The 21,140-nt window shown below is 37.8% G+C and overlaps 1 protein-coding gene across 3 annotated transcripts in view; it reads left to right on the top strand.

Moving 5' to 3' along the window:
• Positions 1-21,140, top strand: part of LOC150076474 (uncharacterized) — a 187,589-nt gene that overhangs the window by 107,882 nt on the left and 58,567 nt on the right. For all 3 annotated transcript variants that reach the window (XM_090388102.1, XM_090388101.1, XM_090388104.1), the window contains 2 exons: positions 821-900; positions 17,136-17,192. In XM_090388102.1, coding sequence (XP_090244228.1) covers positions 821-900; positions 17,136-17,192 — 137 coding nt within the window. The remainder of the gene's footprint in view (positions 1-820; positions 901-17,135; positions 17,193-21,140) is intronic.

The following is a 21,140-nucleotide window of genomic DNA, read 5'->3' as shown; positions in this document are numbered from 1 at the left end:
AAGATCAGATAAATCAGTCAATGCTGTTTTTAAGAGGTTTTTAGATACGTTGCAGTCACAAATATACATTTCTTACTTCAGTTATCATAAATCCATTATCTTGTCTTCCAGCTGAAATTATTGAAATTTGTGAAAGATCAATAAAATATTTACAATACAAAAGCTCTTTTATTTCATAATCAATATATACTTTCTGGAAATCATGCCATTTCAGTTTCATAAAATCGTGACAAATTGGTTTTACTACCAACGGAAATTTAGTAGGTGCTGCCAAAGATATTTACACATCAAAAATTCACATTGTAGAATGAATATCAGAACACCCAGAATCATTTTGTGGCTCCACTGCAAACTGACCAAACTACCTTTTTTTCTCTTTCTTTGTTTTCTCACTGTTTCTGTTTTGTGCAACAAGCTTCTGATTATGTTTGTTAAACAACCCACAGAAACCAAAGTGCAGCCTTGAGAAGTTTTTCTAAATTCCCAGCTCCCAGAAAATATACTGTACTAGAGTTCTATAGGTTTCGACAACTTTCATTAAAAAAAGTACTAAAAGAGTTACAAAACAAATGGAGAAGCCTCCCAATTAACTTCTTCCATTCAAAAAGTAACTTATTTTGTTTCAGCACTGTTGTACACCAAATTCACATGGATCAACTTTGGATGTCTAGCTTTGTGTTTGTGTACACGTGAGGGATGGGTGGGGGGGAACGTTCTGAGAAGAAGTAAGTATTTTTCTTCAAATGGAATTTATATCATTCTAAGTGAAATATAGATTAAGAGTTTAACCTTTTAACCATACTAATTTTTACTCTTTTAGAGCAGTTGAAACTATTTAAGCATCATTTTGAGATGGTTTTGGAAGGTGAGAAACAGGTAGATCAAGCACGTAATCACCTGGTAAGTTTGTTGCAGGATTTTTATCTTGAAAGCAGAAAATCTGTGTGTAGTTTATATTTATACTATACATGAAGTCTGTAAACATTAGTTTTTGTTTTCTATTATTTTAGAATGCAGAACTAATATACACTTATTTGCATTAGCAACATCCCCTTTTGTGAGAAAGGACTAGTCTGTGATGCTGGTGAAGGCTCATAGTCAGGAATGACTGATATAAGATGTAGTTTTTTGAGTGTATGAGGAAGATTGAGTCGCTGTCAAGTTTTTTCTGACCTCAAACATGGAATGATTGTGGGATCGGGACATGCAGGTATGAGTATCTCGACAACAGCCAACGTGGTTAAGTGCTCTGTTCTGTGGTGTCACAAGTCTACCGTGACTGGTTCGACAGTGTTTAAACAAACAACCAAAGGTCAAAAGTAGAACAGCCATGTGTGGTTGATACCCATGGTGAGCATCATATGTTTCGTTTCATAACATAGCAACAATACAGCAAAGTCGCTGAGGTTGTCACAGACATTCCCTCAGATATGCCAGACAAGCTGTACTTGCTACGTGGGAGTCTAAAACGCTGATGGAACCGATATTCGGGTGACACTCAAGTCAAGTGGACCAAATTTTGGCAAAGTCCGGACGGTCTGTGACAGCCAAATCCTCTGCTTGCACCTTCACGATGGTGAGACTGTTAGTAATCCTGGGTATAACCTCCATGCACTACATGGTGGGTGACCACCCAGGTGTGAACCAACGTAAGCAGTGGTAGAGGTGTGGTGCCCACACCACATGAAGGAATGCTGCCCCTCTATGTTACCAGGCAGTACTAGGTAGTAGATGACTCTCATCAACCGGTGCAATACCACCACTTTGCTTATTGGAGGCTTGAAGTGGTGGAACCCATCTTTAGTTTCTAGAGCTAAGTTCCGGTCAGCCCTTCCCCACCTCTTCCATCATGGAGTATGATTGATGACTTTTGAGGTTATGATGAACATTGTGGCGGGATCCAATATTCCTTACATTTCGAGGGTACAGCTCTAAAACGGTGTTCGCAGGCCGGCCGCTAGTTAGTACACCGGACCAAACCTATTGGTAACTCTCTAGGAGGCTTCCGGTTCAGCTAGTGTATAATCTTGCTACCTCTACTCTGCCAGATAGTGACTGGAGGGAGTCCGAGTAGTGTGTATGCGGGGAGCATTGTCGAGGCCACGTAATGTCAAGGATCTGGGTATATTCTTACTATGTGTACACCATATCCAAAAATTTCATTACTTCATACAGCATGTCCCACCCACTTTTTCTTACTATTGAATACACCATGAATTGTCAGACTAATAGCACAAGCTTATCTGCGAAAAGATCTAAACCTCCCAAGCACTTCCTAATTCATTTCACAAATATACGTGGTCTCAGTTCTAATCTCAATGATGTCCATTTCCACTTGCAGTCTGCCAAACCCCATGTACTTTTTCTGACAGAATCTCAGTTATCGGTTGATTCAACTACTGCTCATCTCAGATGCCCAAATTATTCGCTGTATGATTCCTTTTGCCTCAAAGGTGGTACTTGTGCATACGTCTGTTCTGATATTCCCTGTGAGAGACGTGGCAATTTGGAATCTCCTCTCTTCGATCTTCTCTGGCTTAAAATCTCTCTACCTCATGGAGTCAAATTCATCTGTTGTCTCTACTGTTCTCCCAACTCCACTAATCACTTGGAGCTCTTTGCAACTTGACTTTCTCCAGTCCAACTTTCCTAACAGTGAGGTAATTTTCCTTGGTGATTTTAATGTTCACAACTCCAGCTGGCTTCCGTTTTCTAGTCACACCGACCCAGCTGGTCGAGATGCTGAGGCTTTTGCAATTACTGATGACCTTGCACGGATTATTCATTTACCTACAAGAATACCAGATAATCCTAACCATACAGCCAACACGCTTGATCTTTTTCTCACAAACAACCCTTTTAAGTATACGGTCGAAGTGAGAAGTCCTTTAGACACTTCAGATCACAACTTCGTGATTGTCTCTTCCCCAATGGAGACTTTATCTCATGGCTATTCCCAACCTCTTGTTGTTTGGCATTACAAGAATGCAAAATGGGATTTCTTTTCTTCTTTTCCTTGGTCGGATTACTGTTTCAAAACTTCTGATGTCAACGTTTGCTCAGATCATTTCAGTGAAATTATTCTTGCAGGAATGGAATCCTTTATCCCACACTCCACTTTAAAATCTTGTCCTTTATCTAAACCTTGGTTTTCCAATAAATGTGCTAAGGCTGTTCAAGAGAAGAATGTTGCATATCGTAATTGGCTTGTTTATAATTCTCCGGTTTCATTTTCTGCCTACACCAAAGCTCGCAACAATTGTAAAGCAGTTATTAATCAGTCCAAACTAGAGTTTGAACAGGCTAAGAGTAGAAAACTTGCTTCTTGCCCTAATGGTAGCCAAGTATTCTGGTCTCTTGCCAGAGATGGGCAACTTTTGCCCATCTCTGCTCCCACCTCTGTCCAAACCAGATGATTCTGTTGTCACTTCAGCCAAGGATAAAGCTGACCTGGTAGCATCCCATTTTTCTTCTAACTCGTGTATTAATGATCTTGGTAAAACATCTCCCACCATTCCCAACACGCTCCATTCAATGCCTCCTGTGGTCTTCCGTCAAAAGGATGTCAGAAGGATTTTGGCGAATCTTGATGCTAAGAAAGCTCCAGGTCCCAATGGTATTTCTCCACTTGTTCTCAAAACCTGCGCTCCTGAACTTACTCCTATTCTTTGCCGCCTTTTTTCACTTTCTTAATCCAAAGGTGTTTTTCCTTCTGCTTGGAAATTTGCTTATATCTAGCCAGTTCCTAAAAAGGGTGACAAATCCCTCCCATCCAATTATCGTCTCATGACAATTACTTCTACTCTTACTAAAGTAATGGAGAAATCAATTAACCGCCAACTCTTAAACTACCTAGAAACCTTCCGTCTGATCAACGATCGCCAGTATGGATTCCGTCAGTGTTGATCCACTTGTGATATTCTGGCTTATGTTACCCATTTATTGACTAATTCAATGGAAATGTTCGGTGAAACACAAGTAATTGCTCTTGACATCTCAAAGGCTTTCGATCGTGTTTGGCATAAAGGTCTTCTAAACAAGCTTCCATCTTGTGGTTTGCGAACTGTTTTTAGTAATTGGTTATCCAGTTTTCTCTCTGATCGCTCACTGAGGGTGATGATAGATGGCTCTCTGTCTTCTAACTTCTCCACTAATGCCGGTGTCCCCCAAGGTTCAGTTGTTTCCCCCACTCTTTTCCTCTTGTATATTAATGACCTTCTTCCATTGACTGGAAATCCTATCCATAATTTTGCTGATGATAGCACATTGCATTCTACTATCCATTTTGAGAAACCTTGCCCTGCTCAATCAGCTTCAACTTCTCGAAAATCTGCTACCACTTCCTTAAATGCCGATCTTCAGGTAATTCTCTAATGGGACAAAGACAACTTAGTTGATTTCAACCCTTCTAAAACTCAGTCTTGTCTTATATCTCGCAAAAAGGTTTCTTCTGCTCCTATGCTTATCTTTAGTGACACTCCGATTTCTAGACAAAATGATATATTTCTTTTGGGGATTACCCTGACTTCTAATCTCTCTTGTCACAAGCACATTACAGATATTGCTTCCTCTGCATCTAAAAAACTTGGTTTTCTGTTTCGCTCTCGGCGTTACTTTTCTTCCAAACAGCTGTTAACTCTGTACAAACCGCAAATCCGCCCTGCCATGGAATATTGTTTCCACATCTGGGGTGGTGCCCGCAAAACCTCTCTCAGGCTTCTTGATTCCATTCAGAAGAGGGCAGTTAGGTTAATTAATGATTCATCTCTAACAGTCTCTCTCCACTCACTGTCTCATAAACAGACTGTTTCTGCTGCGTGCCTCTTCTACAGATACTTCCATGGGCACTGTTCTTCTGAATTGGCTTCTATAATTCCCACTCTCTCTTTCAAAACAGTCCGAACCCGTGCCGCCTTTAGCCAACATCCATTTACTGTCCAACTTCAAACTCACAGAACCAACTTTTCATCTTCCTCGTTTATTCATTCAGCTGCCATTTTCTGGAACAACCTTCCTTCGTACATATTTTCTGAAAATTGCAGTCTGCAGAAGTTCAAGTCCAATGTCAACAAATATCTTCTTTCATCTTCTCAACCTCCAACCCAAGCACAGTACAAAGTACTATAGGTTCTAATACCTCTCGTGTTTGGGGTTTACATAAAAAAAAAAAAAAAAGTGTTCCAGCTGATAATCACCCAGTTCAACATAGGAATAGCAAGACCTATATCCATGTGGACTGTGCTCTAGACAGTTGTGTGTAGGCATTGTTAGGCACATTGTGCAATGCATGGGTAACACTACCACAGGACACCCTGCTTCACTTGTGGAGTCTATGCCAATAAATGTACAGGCTATATTATGGACGAAAGGTGTCCACACGAGGTATTACGTAGGTGTTTCTAATGCAAAGCCAACTCATTGTCTAAACAATGTTATATGCACAGCATGTCTCTAAAAAGTAATGACAAAAAAAGATAATAATAATAAGCAGAAGCAAGTGTTCAGAAAAATAATTTATTATGAAAAATGAAAATCATTCAAAATAGTTACCGCAGGACTCAGTACCTCACTTTTAATCAATATATTTACAATCAGTCAGAGCTAAACCTGATGAAGGGGTGGGAGATCTTGAGTATGCCTTTTTTTCAAAAGAAATCAAATCCAACAATTAAAATGGAATGCACTATTGCATTGTCATTCAAAAAAAAATAATTTTTTCAGAAATTATTCCATCACGTTCAAATATGAGTTTAGTAAAAAATTTGACTGGTCAGAGTAAACTTTCACAAAACAAGAATTGTTTTTTGTTGTGCGACTTTACATCTGTGCATTTCACATTAATTATTCAAAGATTTCTTTCACAAAAGGGATTTCACTGAGATCAATCCCCAGAAATGAAAAAGAAAGAAAACTGATTTCATACAATGTAAAACACCCAAAAGAATGTGACCAACCATTTCAAGGAAATAACTTTGGAAGAATTCAAGAATGCTTTCAGTGATTAAAAGTGAGGTATAACAAGTGTATTGAGTCCTGTGGGGACTTTTCAATGATTTTCATAATAAATTATTTTTCTGGGCATTTGCTTTTTTTTTTTTTTTTTTGCTCCTTCCTTTTCAAGCATACTTTATATGGTAGTTATACTGATTTGGTTGAATAAGAAACACCATACTACAAATTAAACAAAAGTTTAGTTTATTTGAATGTATGTGGATAAAATTCATTAGTTTATAATTAAACCTAGTCAGTCCAGTGTAGTAAATAAATCTGCTACATTTCAAAATTCTTGTGTGGAATTTCTTCCATGGACAAAAAAAAGTAGGATATATAAAAAGATGGCATATTTACATACCTGCACTGCCAATTGCTGCTAAAAAATGAATCGCTGAGCTCAATTTTAATGGCTTCTGTTTTGTAGCCTATAGCAAAGCACTTGTATCATATATAAATTTAACCAGTAAAGTGGGTAATTACAGATTTGCAAGTTTGACTTCTATACTCAAGAAAATTATGGAATCAGTGGTTAAAGAAATAATTCAAGATTGTCTGGATAGAAATGGAGTTTTAAGGCCATCACAACATGGATTTATTAAGGGGACATCATGCTGAACCAATCTGATTAACTATTATGAGGTGGTTACTTAGGAACAAGATGCAAAGAATAATATTGGCATAATTAGATTCCAGTAAAGCTTTTGTTCCTGAAAAGAGTTAATTTCAGTAGCAGACTAAGTGCTCCACTCCACATGAACAATCATTATGTAAATTGGAGCAATGTGACATCGGGGGGGGGGGGGTCTAGTTGCTTTACCACTACTGCAGACAAAGGTGTGGTTAAGTGTTAGAAGGCAAAGAAAGGTTGTAAATGGCCACTGCTCTTTGTGAACTATTATGAGTGGAATTCCACATGAAGGTATTTCAAGTTTAATGTCTAAATTTGCAGGTAGTACAAAGGTGGAGACAAGATGGTTAATAACTTTAATCAGGGCACGTTAAATAAACTTAGTAAAAATAACCTTTTGTGCCCTTTAGCAATCTTGTTGCTTTTCTCTGCATTCTTTTCAATAGATTTATGTTTGGAATATTTATTTCCAAATCAGTATGCACTATTTAAGCTATTATTTGGAACCATTGGTTGGGTTGAAAACTGGCAGTTGAAGCATTATTTTGATAAATGAATGGTTCAGTCTGTCCTCGTATAGCACGATAGTTGCGTTCCTAGAAATCCTCGTGCAATGCAAAATCGTGCAATATAAACAACAGGCCCTATGGGAAAAGTAGGGTTAGGTGCCGACCACCCAAGATTGAACACACATTTGGAACCAAAACATTACCAAACACAATAAATAATCGGGTAATTTTAATCGTTATAAAATACGTACGTATTTTATAACGATTAAAATACGTAATAAAAAATATAATTTTATAATAAAGTATTTTTAGTATTTTTTAATACTGAAAAAGTATTTTTTACGAATAAAATACGTATTTTATTCGTAAAAAAATTATTATATTAAATAAAATAGTCGTAATAAAATACTTACGTATTTTATAATACGTAAGTATAAATTATAATACGTAAGTCGTAATAAAATATTGCTAATGCTTTTGCTTCTATCGTAAGCAAACTTGCTTTTTGTTTGATTTTCTATCCAAAGAGATGACAGCCATTCCATGTGTCTTAATCTAATGGATTTTAATTACACTTTGAGTTGTTCCCGCTATGAAAGTTGTTTTTATTTTCTCTGCATTCTTTGTAATTCTCGGCGTTGCCTCATTTAGGTCTGTAGCACGTGCAATATCACATGGTCTTTCATTTCGCTCAAAGCGTTTCACAATTTCATATTTTTTCTCTATTGACAGAAGCGGACTGGCCATAAGCCTTACGGGGGAAACCACGGTGGGCCGGAGGCCGGTGTGATTTTGGCCATAAACCGTAGTATGAGGCCACTATAAATTTTCCCGGGTAAGAATTTTTGACCCGGTCCGCCTCTGTTTATCGATATTGCTTTTTTTTTTTTTTTTTCCTCTCTGAATCTGCAGTGTCTTAGCCAGGACGCTTCCTTTTCACACCTTTTAAGTATTTTACTAATTTTTAGGGAATAAAGCACAATTACAAAACGAGGAGGCACGCTTGATACACATAAACAAAGCTGCGCGCATGTAGCAACTGAATAAACAACACCGTAAAGGCCGAGATACACTATTAACACCTCACATTTTACTAAAGCACATTTCTGGGGGTTACTACAATAAAACAATAAAAACAATTTCCAGTTGCGTTTCTGCTAGTGGAATCTGTTATAAACTGGTAGTAAACTCCATCTAATTGCATTTGCGATTATATCGATAGCTGGAATTGTGTTGGTTTTTACGTTATTATGGTGAAATGGGTTTCCCCTTCACTGATATAAAACACATAAATACATTTTCAGAATCTTCTTCGTTCCTATCGTGTTGCGTTCAGTTGGGGTGATTCCGCATTCGACTGCCATTTCTTGTAAACACTGGAGCAGTGTGGCATTGGAGGCAAGTTGCTGCTATGGATAAAGGGGTGGTTGAGGGGGAGAAGACAGAGAGTGGTAATCAATGGACACTGCTCATCGTGGACTAATGTTATTAGTGGAGTCCCTCAGGGTTCAGTATTGGGGCCTTTATTGTTTTCTGTATTTATAAATGATATTGATGATGGTATATCAGGCTTAATGTCCAAGTTTGCAGACGATACGAAGGTTGGCAGGGTTGTCAAGGACACTACTGACACTATGCTGCTGCAACAGGATTTGGAAAGGTTGAGCAGATGGGCTGAGAGGTGGCAAATGAAGTTTAACATTGACAAATGTAAAGTACTACATATGGGAAACAGCAACCCCAGAGCAACGTATCAACTCTGTGGTACTACACTGACAGTGGTAGAGAATGAAAGGGACCTGGGGGTGGTGGTGCAGGCAGATATGAAGTTCTCTGAGCAGTGCAGACGAGCTGCAAGAGTAGCTCATGGTGTATTGTCAATGATATATAGGAATTTTTCTAGCAGGGATAAGGAGGTGATTATTCCCTTGTATAAGGCAATGGTCAGGCCACACCTAGAGTACTGTATACAGGCCTGGAGGCCTCATTTCAGGAAGGATGTAGAGCTGCTGGAACGAGTACAGAGAAGGGCAACTAGATTGGTGAATGGGACAAAGGGGTTCTCTTACGAAGAAAGGCTTAAGTTTTGCAAATTACAGTGTCTGGAAACTAGGCACCAGCGGGGTGATCTGATAGAGGTGTACAAAGCCTTGAATGGTTTGAGCATGCTCAATGCTGATGGGATTCTTCCTCTAGCTCAGAAAAATCACCTGAGAGGGCATAAATTCAAATTGAGGAAAGACAGATGTAGGATAGATGTGCGGAAATTTGCCTTTAGCCAGCGGGTGGTTGGTGGGTGGAACAGACTTCCATCCCTTGTCGTGGAAGTGGATAGCCTAAATAAGTTTAAGGCTCAGCTGGACAGGTATTTCGAACGAACAGAGGGGTGAAGTGGAAGTGGTTATTTTTATTTATTTATGTTACTTTTTTTTTTTTTTTTTTTTTTTTGGCTGATGCTGCATAAGCTTGCTTTCTTGCATCAAATGCCTCTACTAATGCTAATGCTAATGCTAAACACAGGCGAATCGTGTATAAGCGAATTCGGTTCGTGTTATATAAGATAACGTTCCCCTATTTATAAATCGTGTATGATCGAATTCGTGTAATGCAAACACGTGTTATACGAGGACCGACTGTATTGTATTTGCATAGCAGTAATTCTAGGGTAACATACCACTTAACATACCTTGAGCAAACTCAAGGTAGTTAGTGATGTAAAAGATGTGGAGTAATTATACAGTCTGGCATGAAATTCTGTGAGCAGTGCAGACAATTACTTGGAAAGCTCAGAGGGTTCTGTCATTGAAATATAGGAACTTTGCCAACAGGGATGAAAAGATGATTTTCCAGTGTGTAAAGCAATGGCTTGGTCTATCTTGAATGGTACATGCAGATTTGGCTAATTCCTTTTAGGAAGGAATCTGTTTGAAAGAGTGCAGAGAAAAGCAACAAGATTACTAGTGGCACAAAAGGATGCCACACAGTGATCTTGTTGCCCTTCTCTTCACTAAGAAAGACTTACCTCTTCAAATTTATTTATTTTTTTATGGGAAATGAGGTTTAATGAATTGGTTCATCTTTGGTTTTGTATGTGTAATGGAGAGGTTTTTGGGTCCCGATTTTCCTTGGAAATAGTGTTGCCTAGTGTGGTTGTACAGTAGTTAAGAGAAGTGTAGTAAGGTGAAATGTGAGAAAGGTTGTGTGTTAGCATGTGTCACTGCCTTTAAGTGGAGGAAAAAAAGAGGTGTACTTTCCCAGCTCAGAAGTTCAAAAGGAGTAGAAGTAGAATTAAAATACTGAACATCTGCTAATCGGTGATGTGAAGTTGAGAAGAAAGTTGCATCTGATTTTTAGAGACCTGATTTGAGGATCAACTAACAGAGGAGAGAGCTAGCAAGTTGAACCCAGGTTGTAAGTAAAGAAAGTGGCAGTAATCATTTCCTGAGAAACTAAGTACCTCTTTTTATACAAACACCCACTGATATTACCTGACTGATACCCAACTGATGTTCTGCCCCAGAATTTTTCTTTCAGAGGGCATTTAATTCTTCTACCATTAAACCTGTCTGTGAAGACTGATTTACATTCTTTTGAGAACTGATCTGATTTAATAAGCTTTAGCTGTCAACCATTAAATAATGTGTGCTAATGTTGTGCCATTGTTGATGGCAGAAGTCAAAATTTGGAAAACTCTTCCCATTATGCATTAAGTGAATTTTCAATGTGCTATATAATAATCAAAATTATATAGCACAAAAAAATCAATGAAGTGAATTTTTTGTAATTTGTATGTTTAGCATAATTATATTCGTGTGTGTGTGTGTGTGTGTGTGTGTGTGTGTGTGTGTGTGTGTGTGTGTGAAGTATAGGCAGAATGGAAAAGGTGCAGAATGAAGAAACGAATAAATAATAAACAAGGACAAAAGTTGAAAATGAAGGAGAGTGAAAGAAATATGTATCTAAAAATTTTGAAAGAATTAGATAATTTCTCTCACCCATATAATTCTATATACACTGATGAGCCAGGCGCCTCCGTAGCCAGGTGGGAAGGAGCAGTAGCAGTGCGTAGCACACGCTTCTTGATTAGACCGGGGTTCGAGCCCGTCACCACCAAATACAAAGGATGCGGAAAGGTCAGGGAATGACCACCGCATATCGAGGAGCAATATGGCCTTAGTTGCTAATGCTCCTAAAAACCGAACAAACAAACAAACACTGATGAGCCAAAACATTGACCAGCAAGTTGTTATGCAAATCAAAACAACTGCAGGTGAACTACGGCACGCGCGTGGGTCGGGACGCAGTATAAAAAATACCTGATACCGAGCTCCGTTAATCAGTGTTACTCTTGTTCTTCAGATGGGAAAGGCATCGGACTTAAGCGAGTTTGACAAAGGCCAAATTGTAATGGCCAGATGACTGGGTCAGAGCATATCTGAAACGTCACGGCTGGTGGGATGTTCATGGTCAGCCCTGGTTAGTACCTACCGAAAGTGGTCTGAGGAGGGAAAACCCATGGTGTTGCCAGCAAGGTGGATGATCAGGGTTCATCGATGCTCGAGGTGAGCAAAGGCCTCTCGGATGGTACATGGCAACAAAAGGGCGACTGTGGTGCAACTCGCCAGTAATTGGAATGCTGGTGATGGGAGTAATGTGTCACAACACACAGTAATCAAACCCTGTCAAAAATGGGGCTGCATAGCTGCAAGCTGCTCGAAGTGCCCATGCTAACCACGGTTCACCAGCAGCAGTGCCTACAATGGGCACGCAAGCGTCGAAACTGCACCTTGAGTGATTGGAAGAAGGTCATCTTGTCTGATCAATCACGTTTCCTGTTGCACTGTGTTGACGGCCAGGTACATATGCGTCATTTACCTTGGGAAGTGATAGTGCCTGGATGCACCGTGGAACAAAAACAAGCCGGTGGTGGCGGTGTCATGCTTTGGGCGATGTTCTGATGGGATACTCTGGGTCTAGTCATCCATATGCCGGGGAAGGCACCTCCATAGCCAGGTGGGCAGGAGCGGCAGTGCGTAGCACACGCTTCTTGGTTAGACTGGGGTTCGAGCCTGTGACCACCAAATACGGAGGATGTGTAAAGGTCAAGGAATGACCACCGCATATCCCCGGAGCAATATGGCCTTAGTTGCTAATGCTCCTAAAAAAAAAAAAAAAAAAAAAACCCAAACCATATGCCGGGCACTCTGATGTCTACCACTTACCTAAAAATCATTGCTGACTGGGTACACCCTTTCGTGGCAACGGTCTTCCCCTTCTGGCGGTGACGTCTTTCAGCAGGATAATGCACCATGCCACACCACTTGGATTGTTCGAGACTGGTTCGCGGAACATGAGGAAGACTTCCAGATATTGCCCTGGCCTCCAAATTCCCCAGACATCAGTCCCATCGAGCATCTGTGGTTTATGTTGGAACAGCAACTCCGATCTGCACCGTCTCAACCACGGACTTTACAGGAGTTAAAGGATCTGCTGGTTACGTGTTTTGTACCAGATACCACAAGACACATTTAGAAATCTTGTAGCGTCCATGCCTTGCTGGGTACGAGTTGTTTTGGCTGCACGTGGAGGACCAACATCATATTAGGTAGATGATAATAATGTTTTGGCTCACTGGCATATATACTGTATATACCGTTTATATATATATATATATATATAAAGTTTAGATTTTTAAGTTTAAAGTAATATAATAGTTTAAAGCCATATAATATGGAAAAAATGGGAATATACAAGTATTTAATTATCATATGCAGGTTATATGGCAAATGTACCTAGGTGTGCAAAGCAGCAACAAAGGATACAAAAGTATATAAGCAAGGTTGTAATAATTAAGTGAAAAAAATAAAGCTGACAGATAGAAATATAAAGAGCACACCGTCCCAAAACTAGTCAAGAAAGGATAGAAAGAGAAATATATTTGAGGTGGATGAAAGGGAAAGCAGGTGAAAAAACCTGTGACACTCTGAATTATATGAAATTAAAAGCTGAATTAGAAAGCTAATTAGATGAAATTAAGCCAAAAAGGAAAAGTAAAAAATAAATGATTAATATTAATGATTATAATAAACTAGCATGCATCAATAAGAGGGTGGAAATTTTTATTTTTTTTTTATGCAAGAGAAATCTAAAGATGTGAGAAGGTAAAGACTAGTAAAATAATAATAAAAAAATTATGCATGCTATAAAAAATTGATACATAAAGCAGGTAATTGTTCGGGGGACTACACTTGATTATGTATCAATAAACGGCATTTCTATGCCTACTTATAGCTATGGGATATCCTCTTAATTTTTTTCTTTCATAGCTATATGTAGGCAAGGAAACAGTTTATTGTTGGTACATAATCAAGTGTAGGCCACCAAAGAATTACCTGCTTTATGTATCAATTATTTATTGCATGCATCAAAACTTATTATTTTATTATAGCTTTGCTTTTATATATATATAGTAGGGATATTATATTGTCTAGAAGCAAACAAAGCAGTTGAGAAAAAAATAGGGAAATTTTATGAAAGGGATCATATGTCAAATGCTCCAAAATGCACAGGGCAGCAGTAAAGGAAGCAAAAGTATATAAAAATGTATCGTTTGTAACATAAGTATAGAGTCTGAAAAGATGGAAAAGAAAAGTACACAGTGTCTGAACTAAAAGAGGTTTAAAGGAAAGTAGAAAAAGGAAGTCAAGTAGTAGTGAAAGAATATTAAAAACCTAGTGCAATAATGAAATGGGACTATGGAAGAAAACAAAATTACAAAAATTACAAATTACCAAATAAATAATAAAGAGATATCATTGTATTCAGATATAGGAGGGCAATTTTTGGAAAGAAGGTCGAATATATGGATGGCAAATATGCAGAATCTGAGTACAAAGAAAAAATGATACATGGCCAGGCATTTCATCAGGGTACTACTCCTGACCATATATCAGGCACTGTGTTTCCAAACTTGGCTATAGTACAAGAAAAAGGAAAAAGCAAGTGTGCAGCACCTATCTTAATATTATCAGGCAAGGTAGTCCCTATGCAGTATAAAAAATTAAGCAAATAGGGTAAAAGAAAGTAAAATAATACAAATATACAAAGGTGTGTACCATGTGGTGATACGCAGTGTAAAAAATTAAGTTAATAAAAATTAAATAAAATACAAATATACAAAGGTGTGTACCATGCGGTAATGGGAAAAAACAGTAATTTGATTAAAAAAAAGTGTAGCCAAGCAAATGGTATAAGGAAGGGGAGAAAAACTAGTTAAAAGAAGGCAAAAGTAGCGATAGGATGAAGGATAGTCGGAGCGTTTGTATCACCCTCGTATTACACTAATAGTTTTACGAACAGGAAAAAGATAGAAAAAGAAAGTGAAAAGATAATAAGTGTAGAAAAAGTCAATAAAATTACTGAAGTTACTGGGTGTGTAAGGCCCAACCTTAAAGAAAGGGTTCTGGTATTTGTAAGCTTTAGTAAAAATGGGTGTTAATACCATAGGCTTGTAGAGAAGAAAGGCAAACTGAAACCAAAAGTAAAATCAGAAGAAAGCATTACCTGGAGTCATTAAGCCAAGCGAAGGAGAGATGCACACAACATAGATGCAAAAGGGAAACAATAACCAGTCACCATGTTATATAGCTGTAAAAATGCGGTGACCTCTATCCACACTGTTGAGGAAGAAGGCAGAAGCCTTTGAAAGCTTCAGTTATTTTAGCGCTTTTAATCTAGTATATTTTATTGCATTTTAATTCAGTATTTTATTATCATTTTATTTGTATATTCACTGTAAATTACATTTGTTTTATTTTATCCTAATTCAGTATTTTATTATCAGTAACATTTTGTATAATCGTATTTTGTTTGATCTACTATAAAATTTATTGTAAACTTAAACATAAACTTTTTAAGATTTTGGTTTTCGTTGGTGAGAAACACTAAAAATTATAGTACTCTATCGTTGAAACTGGACACAAAAAAAAAAAAAAAACTACTATGGGAAAGATGGTATAAAGGCCTAAATACGTGTAATGCCAGACATAAGGCCGAAAGAATAAATATTTGCGAAGGAACATGTCAAACAAAACAAGTATAATTCAGATCTACAGGAGATAACTATCCAGTGAAATTTAGGAGATGAATTTCCAGTGAAATATTTTAGATGATCAGAGAAGAGGATCTAATTAATCATGGCTCAAACTTCCAAATTAACTTGCAGCTGTAGATAGAGATATGCACTTTTGGGTTCATCAAAGGTTGATCGAAAGTTGAGTGAATACACTGAAGAGAGTAAGGGGTTCGAGCTCGTCACCACCAAATACGGAGGATGCGGAAAGGTCAGGGAATGACCACCACATATTCCCGGAGCAGTATGGCCTTAGTTGCTAATGCTCCTAAAAACCAAATAACAGTAACAACTGAAGAGAGTAACAGTGCATCCAGCAAGGAAAATAAAAACTTTGAAAATTCAGGGAATCAAGAACAGCCAGAGTCCAATAGCTACTCAATGGCAAAATTAATATCCCCAAAGGTGATGAATTTTAGATTAATTGATAAAATTTCACAACATAAAAGACCAGGTTAAATGAAGCAGGGTTTTATTAAGAAAAAAAACTATTCACAAAAATGGCTGCCAGATGAACAGTAGTTCTCAGACAGATGTCAGAGTAACAATGTGACAAACCGAATGGTTTTTAGGAGAAGAAACTTAACTTAATAAATCCAGGAACAAAATGCCAATACCAAACACACAAAAAAAAGTATAAGGCAAAAGAGTAAATTGTGCAAAATTCCATAAGATTGAAAAGAATTATTCAAACTAAACAGGTGAAAAAACTTAGTAAATAAAGCAACAGGGATCTCATTCCGTAAAAGTAACTTAAACAGAAATCGTGAACAGTGATTATTTACTAAGTAGTGGAAATCCCACCAAATAATATACAACTGTACAATACCTTTAACACAGACAAGTGCCCCGTAAATCAAAATTGAATTTCTTTTTAATTGTAAAAGAAACTATATTGAAACAGTATTTGATGAAAAAGGGAGGTATATTATTATTTAAAAGCTTGTTATAAAAAACTTGCATTGCTTTGCTGAAAAGAATATGATTACTGTATATGTTGGCTAACCTGATTGCTTGAATGCAAATAGTATTTTTGTGTATTTTATTAGAAATATGATTGCCAATTTGTGAGGTAAATTACCTCAAAGTTAAAATAATATGTGTTTATTAGATGAGGAACTACATCATTGCTAAGTGTAATATTCAGATCAAGGAAGTTGGCTGTGTATTTATCAGCATTTTCTTTATTTAGTTTAAGTTCAGAGGAGTAAATATCTATAGCTAAGCATTCAAAGTCTGTATTTAATACTAAGGTGTCATCCACATACCTGAAAGCTAAAAGTTTATGGTTGGGATTGCTTATAATAAATCAACCTTTAATGAACCCAAAAAGTGCATACCTATAATTCGAGTTCTGATTCAAAAGTAACTAACTTAGTTTGAGGTGTAGTGTATAGGTCTCCCATTTAGTTTGAAGCTATGAGAGCATGCCTTAACACAATACTTTCTTGTGAATGTCTCTAAGAATTGGCAAGCACCACAAAAATAAAAAAGTGGGGCCTACAATTTGGCACTTTTATTGGAAGGAAAGGAGGGGGAGTATATTCCCCCCCCCCCTCCTTTGAAAATAAGGTGTAAAGAAATGGGGGGGGGGAAGAAAAAATGTGCTTGAAACTTCTTTCCAATAAAAGTGTCAAATTGTAGCCCTCGCCCTTTTTTTTTTATGGTTTCTTTTTAATGATGTATCGGTGAGCACATTTGTTTTGCTGCAAAATTGTGTCTTGAAATGGAAATATTTTTCACTTTTAAATTAATTTCATTTAAAAGTTTGCAAGGCATTATGATTTTGACTTCAAATGTTAATAGAGTCAGTGATTAAACTCTAGTGAATACCTTGGGCCATATATGAGAGATATGACTTTCATTTTCATAGGTGGCTTGTGAACAGAGAGAACAGAAACTGAGGAAGGAATTAAAGCGGGCAGCCAAAGTAAGTGTAACTTATACGTGCAATGGTTTATATATACATTACCCTACCATTTGTATCCAGACACCTGCCTTTAGACAAAAAAAAGCTTTTATTGTGTCATTTAATATTTTGTGCTGAAACCTTTTGCTTTTATCATGGCCTTCATTCTTCATAGCATACTCTCAACCAGCTTTTTTATAAATGTCAGGTGATACGTTCTTCCACTCGGCCTTTAACGCAGTCAGTAGTTCGGTTTTGTTCTTTGGGCTATGTCAACATGCATGTACCCAACGATCCAATACATCCCAAAGATGCTCAGTAGAGTTTAGATCATCAGCAATCTTGGCTGGCCAATCCAACTTTTCCACACTCATGCCCTCAAACAACTCTGTTATAATCTGAGCAGTATGGCATGGCACTTCTTACTGATACAGGTGTGGGCCTTCCCCGAAGTATTGCCGTAATGTTGGAAGTGCATAATTGTCCAGGGTTTCCTTGTATTGCACAACATTCATAGTTTTGTCAATAACGACTAATGGGCCTAAGCCAAACCATGAAAGCAGCCCCATACTATGACACTGCCTCCACCAAACTTCATTGTTGGGAGGATGCAATCAGGAAGGCACTGTTCCCCTGGCATTCGCCACACCCAGGAACAACTATTAGACTGGTAGAGTGTGAACCTCGACTCATCTGTCCATAGGACTGTTTTCCACTGCCCTACAGTTCAGGATTTGTGCTCCTTCAACCATGTTAATTGGCATCTAGTATTTGTTGAGGTGATCAACTCTCTTGAACTGTTGAGGTAATTCTGTTGAACATTTCATCTTGCATGCCCAATTTTGAAATTGTTTGTTTAAAGCTCATGTGCATGTTTATAGCAGATTTTGTGATGTGTTGCGTGCATAGGACCTGTTTTCCCATCCATGGAGGGGTGTTCAGATATCAATGATAGGGCAGTGTATATATATATATATATATATATATATATTTGAATAATGGCTTTAAAAGTTAGAATGAAATGAAAATAAATAAATATAAAGCTGTCATTAGAGGCATCAAAACACACATCCTCCACATGATGCCCTGTACATAATCGATAATTAATATAAAAATCAAAATCAAATTAATAAATATGCCAGTAGCATGGCAAAACTATAGAGCGAAAAATTAACATAAAAATTTTTGTTAATTTTTTGCTCTACAGTTTTACCATGCTACTGGCGTATTTATTAATTTGATTTTTATATTAATTATCGATTCTACACACACACAAACACACAGTGAAATCCCCCTTAACTGAAACCTCTCTAAAAGGGACACCTTGTTGTGGACACTAAAGCTTTGAGCTTGGCAAGAAATATTAGAAATTACATGTTAGACACCCTCTCTAAAATGAACATTGTTTTATACAGACACAGACACTTTAATAAGTGTTCTTTTGGTATTGGTATTTTCATCTTCCCTAGACAGGACATTTTCAACAGTAATTGACGCACACTTTTTTGTTGGTCAGTGGGCATTTGAAATGAAGGCAAGTAAAGATCAAGCTCATTAAAGTATGATGGACTTTTAGCATTGGCAGAGGCATGTGATGCAAGAAAGCAAGCTTATACAGCATCAGCAAAAAAAAAAAAAAAACAAAACCTTCCCATTTCACCCATCCATTCGCACCAAGTGTTTGTCCACTTCTTCCTTGAATTTATTTAAGCTATCAACTTCCACAATGACAGATGGAAGTTTGTTCCAGCAGTCAACTACCCGCTGGCTAAAGGAAAATTTCCACACGTGTATTCTACAACTGTCTTTCCTCAATTTGAGTTTATGCCCCCTCAAGTTTGTAATCTAAGCAAAAGGAAGGATCCCATCAGCATTGAGCATTTTCAAACCATTCAAAGCCTTATACACCTCAATCAAATCACCTCGCAGATACCAAATCTCCAGACACTGCAATTTGCAGAGCTGAAGCCTGTCTCATTGCCCTCTCTGTACTAATTCTAGCAACTCTACCTCCTTCCTAAAATGAGGCCTCCAGACTTGTACGCAGTACTCAAGGTGTGGCCTGACCATTGTCTTATACAAAGGGATAATCACCTCCTTGTCTCTGCTAGCAAAATTCCTATATATCGTTGACAAGACTCTTTGATCTGCTCTGTCAGCCAGTCTGCACTGCTCAGAGAACTTCATATCTGACTGCACAATTACCTCCAAGTCTTTTTCATTCTCCACTTTCCTGAGTATAGTACCACACAGTTGGTACGTTTCTCTTGGGTTACTGCTACCCATGGGGGCAGTACTTTGCATTTGTCAATGTTAAACTTCAGTTGCCACTTTTCAGCCCATCTGCCTAACTTTTCTAGATCCTGTTGCAGTAGCATACTGTCTTTACTGTCATTAACAACCCTGCCAACCTTTATATCATCTGCAAACTTCAACATTAAGCCTGATATACCTTCATCAATATCATTGATAAATATACAAAATAACAATGGGCCCAACACCAAATCCTGGTGGGAATCTACTAATAAAATTAGTCCATGAAAAGCAGTGTCCATTGATTATCATTCTCTGTCTTCTCCCACTCAACCATCTTTTATCCATTGTGGCAATTTGCCCTTAATGCTACACTGCTTTCATTTGTACAGTAGTCTCCCATATGCAACAGTATCAAATGTTTTCCTGAAATCCAAGTATATAATATCAAAATTAGTTTTGCATCCAGTTCCTTTGTGACCACATCATAGTATCCAATCAAATTAGTCAGACAAGACATCCCCTTAACAAACCCATGCTGTGTCTGAATTATTACTACAGTCTTATAGACGATCCTGCAATGCTTCTTTAACCAGTGACTTCGTTATTTTCCCTGGAACAGAAATTACACTAACAGGTTTGTAATTACTTGTCACTCTTTGATCTCCCTTTGTGAATTGTAGATACAATTCCAGTCCATGGGGACCTCTCCTGAGTCCAGTGATGCTCTCATAATTATGGTTAAGGATTTGCTTACTTCCTTTGCCACCCCAGGTGCATTTCTTAATGTTTAACTTCAACAATTTCTCCTCCACTTTGCTCTCAATTATTACAAAATCATTTAGTTTCCTGTTAGAGTTTAATAAGCTTCTGTTCTTCAATTCCCTACAGAATTATTCAGCGAGGGGAATGCCAGAGGTGAATTAAACTCTGGCAGTGAGCTAGATGATTTTGTAATAACTGAGAGCAAAGTGAAGGAGAAATTGTAGAAGATAAACATAAAAAAGGCACCCGGGGTGGATGGGATCTATCCAATTATATTAAAGGAGGCAGCAAAGGAAGTAAGCAAATCATAGTTAACCATAATTATGAGAGCTTCCTTCGACTCAGGCGAAGTACCCATGGACTGTAGATATGCAAATGTGACCCAAATTCACAAAGGAGGATCAAAGGCGACACAAGTAATTACAGACCTGTTAGTTTAACTTCTGTTCCAGGAAAATTAATTGGATGCACTGGTTAAAGAAGCACTGCAGGATCATCTAGACGAGACTTCATTTATAGCTCGGACACAGCATCGGTTTTTTAAGGGGAAGTCTTGTCTGACCAATTTGATTGGATACTATGATGTGGTCACAAAGGAACTAGATGCCAATAATAATTTTGATATCATATATTTGGATCTTAGAAAGGCTTTTGACACAGTTGCACATGGAAGACTGCTGTACAAATTGGAGTAGTGTGGCATTGGGGGCAAATTGCCACTATGGGTAAAGGGATGGTTGAGTGGGAGTAGACAGAGGTCGTTAATCAGTGGACACTGCTCTTTGTGGACTAATGTTATTAGTGGAGTCTCCCAGGGTTCAGTGTTGGGTCTGTTGTTGTTTTCTGTATTTATTAATGATACTGATGATGGTATATTAGGCTTAATGTCCAAGTTTGCAGACAGTAAGAAAGTCAGCAGGGTTGCTAATGACACTAATGACAGTATGCTGC

Source organism: Mastigoproctus giganteus, chromosome 13 (assembly GCF_048544385.1).
Source record: "Mastigoproctus giganteus isolate SK-2022 chromosome 13, ASM4854438v1, whole genome shotgun sequence".
In the NCBI taxonomy this organism is placed as follows: domain Eukaryota; kingdom Metazoa; phylum Arthropoda; class Arachnida; order Uropygi; family Thelyphonidae; genus Mastigoproctus; species Mastigoproctus giganteus.
The sequence above is the reverse complement of the archived record's forward strand: the minus strand, read 5'-3'. Positions and strand labels throughout refer to the sequence as shown.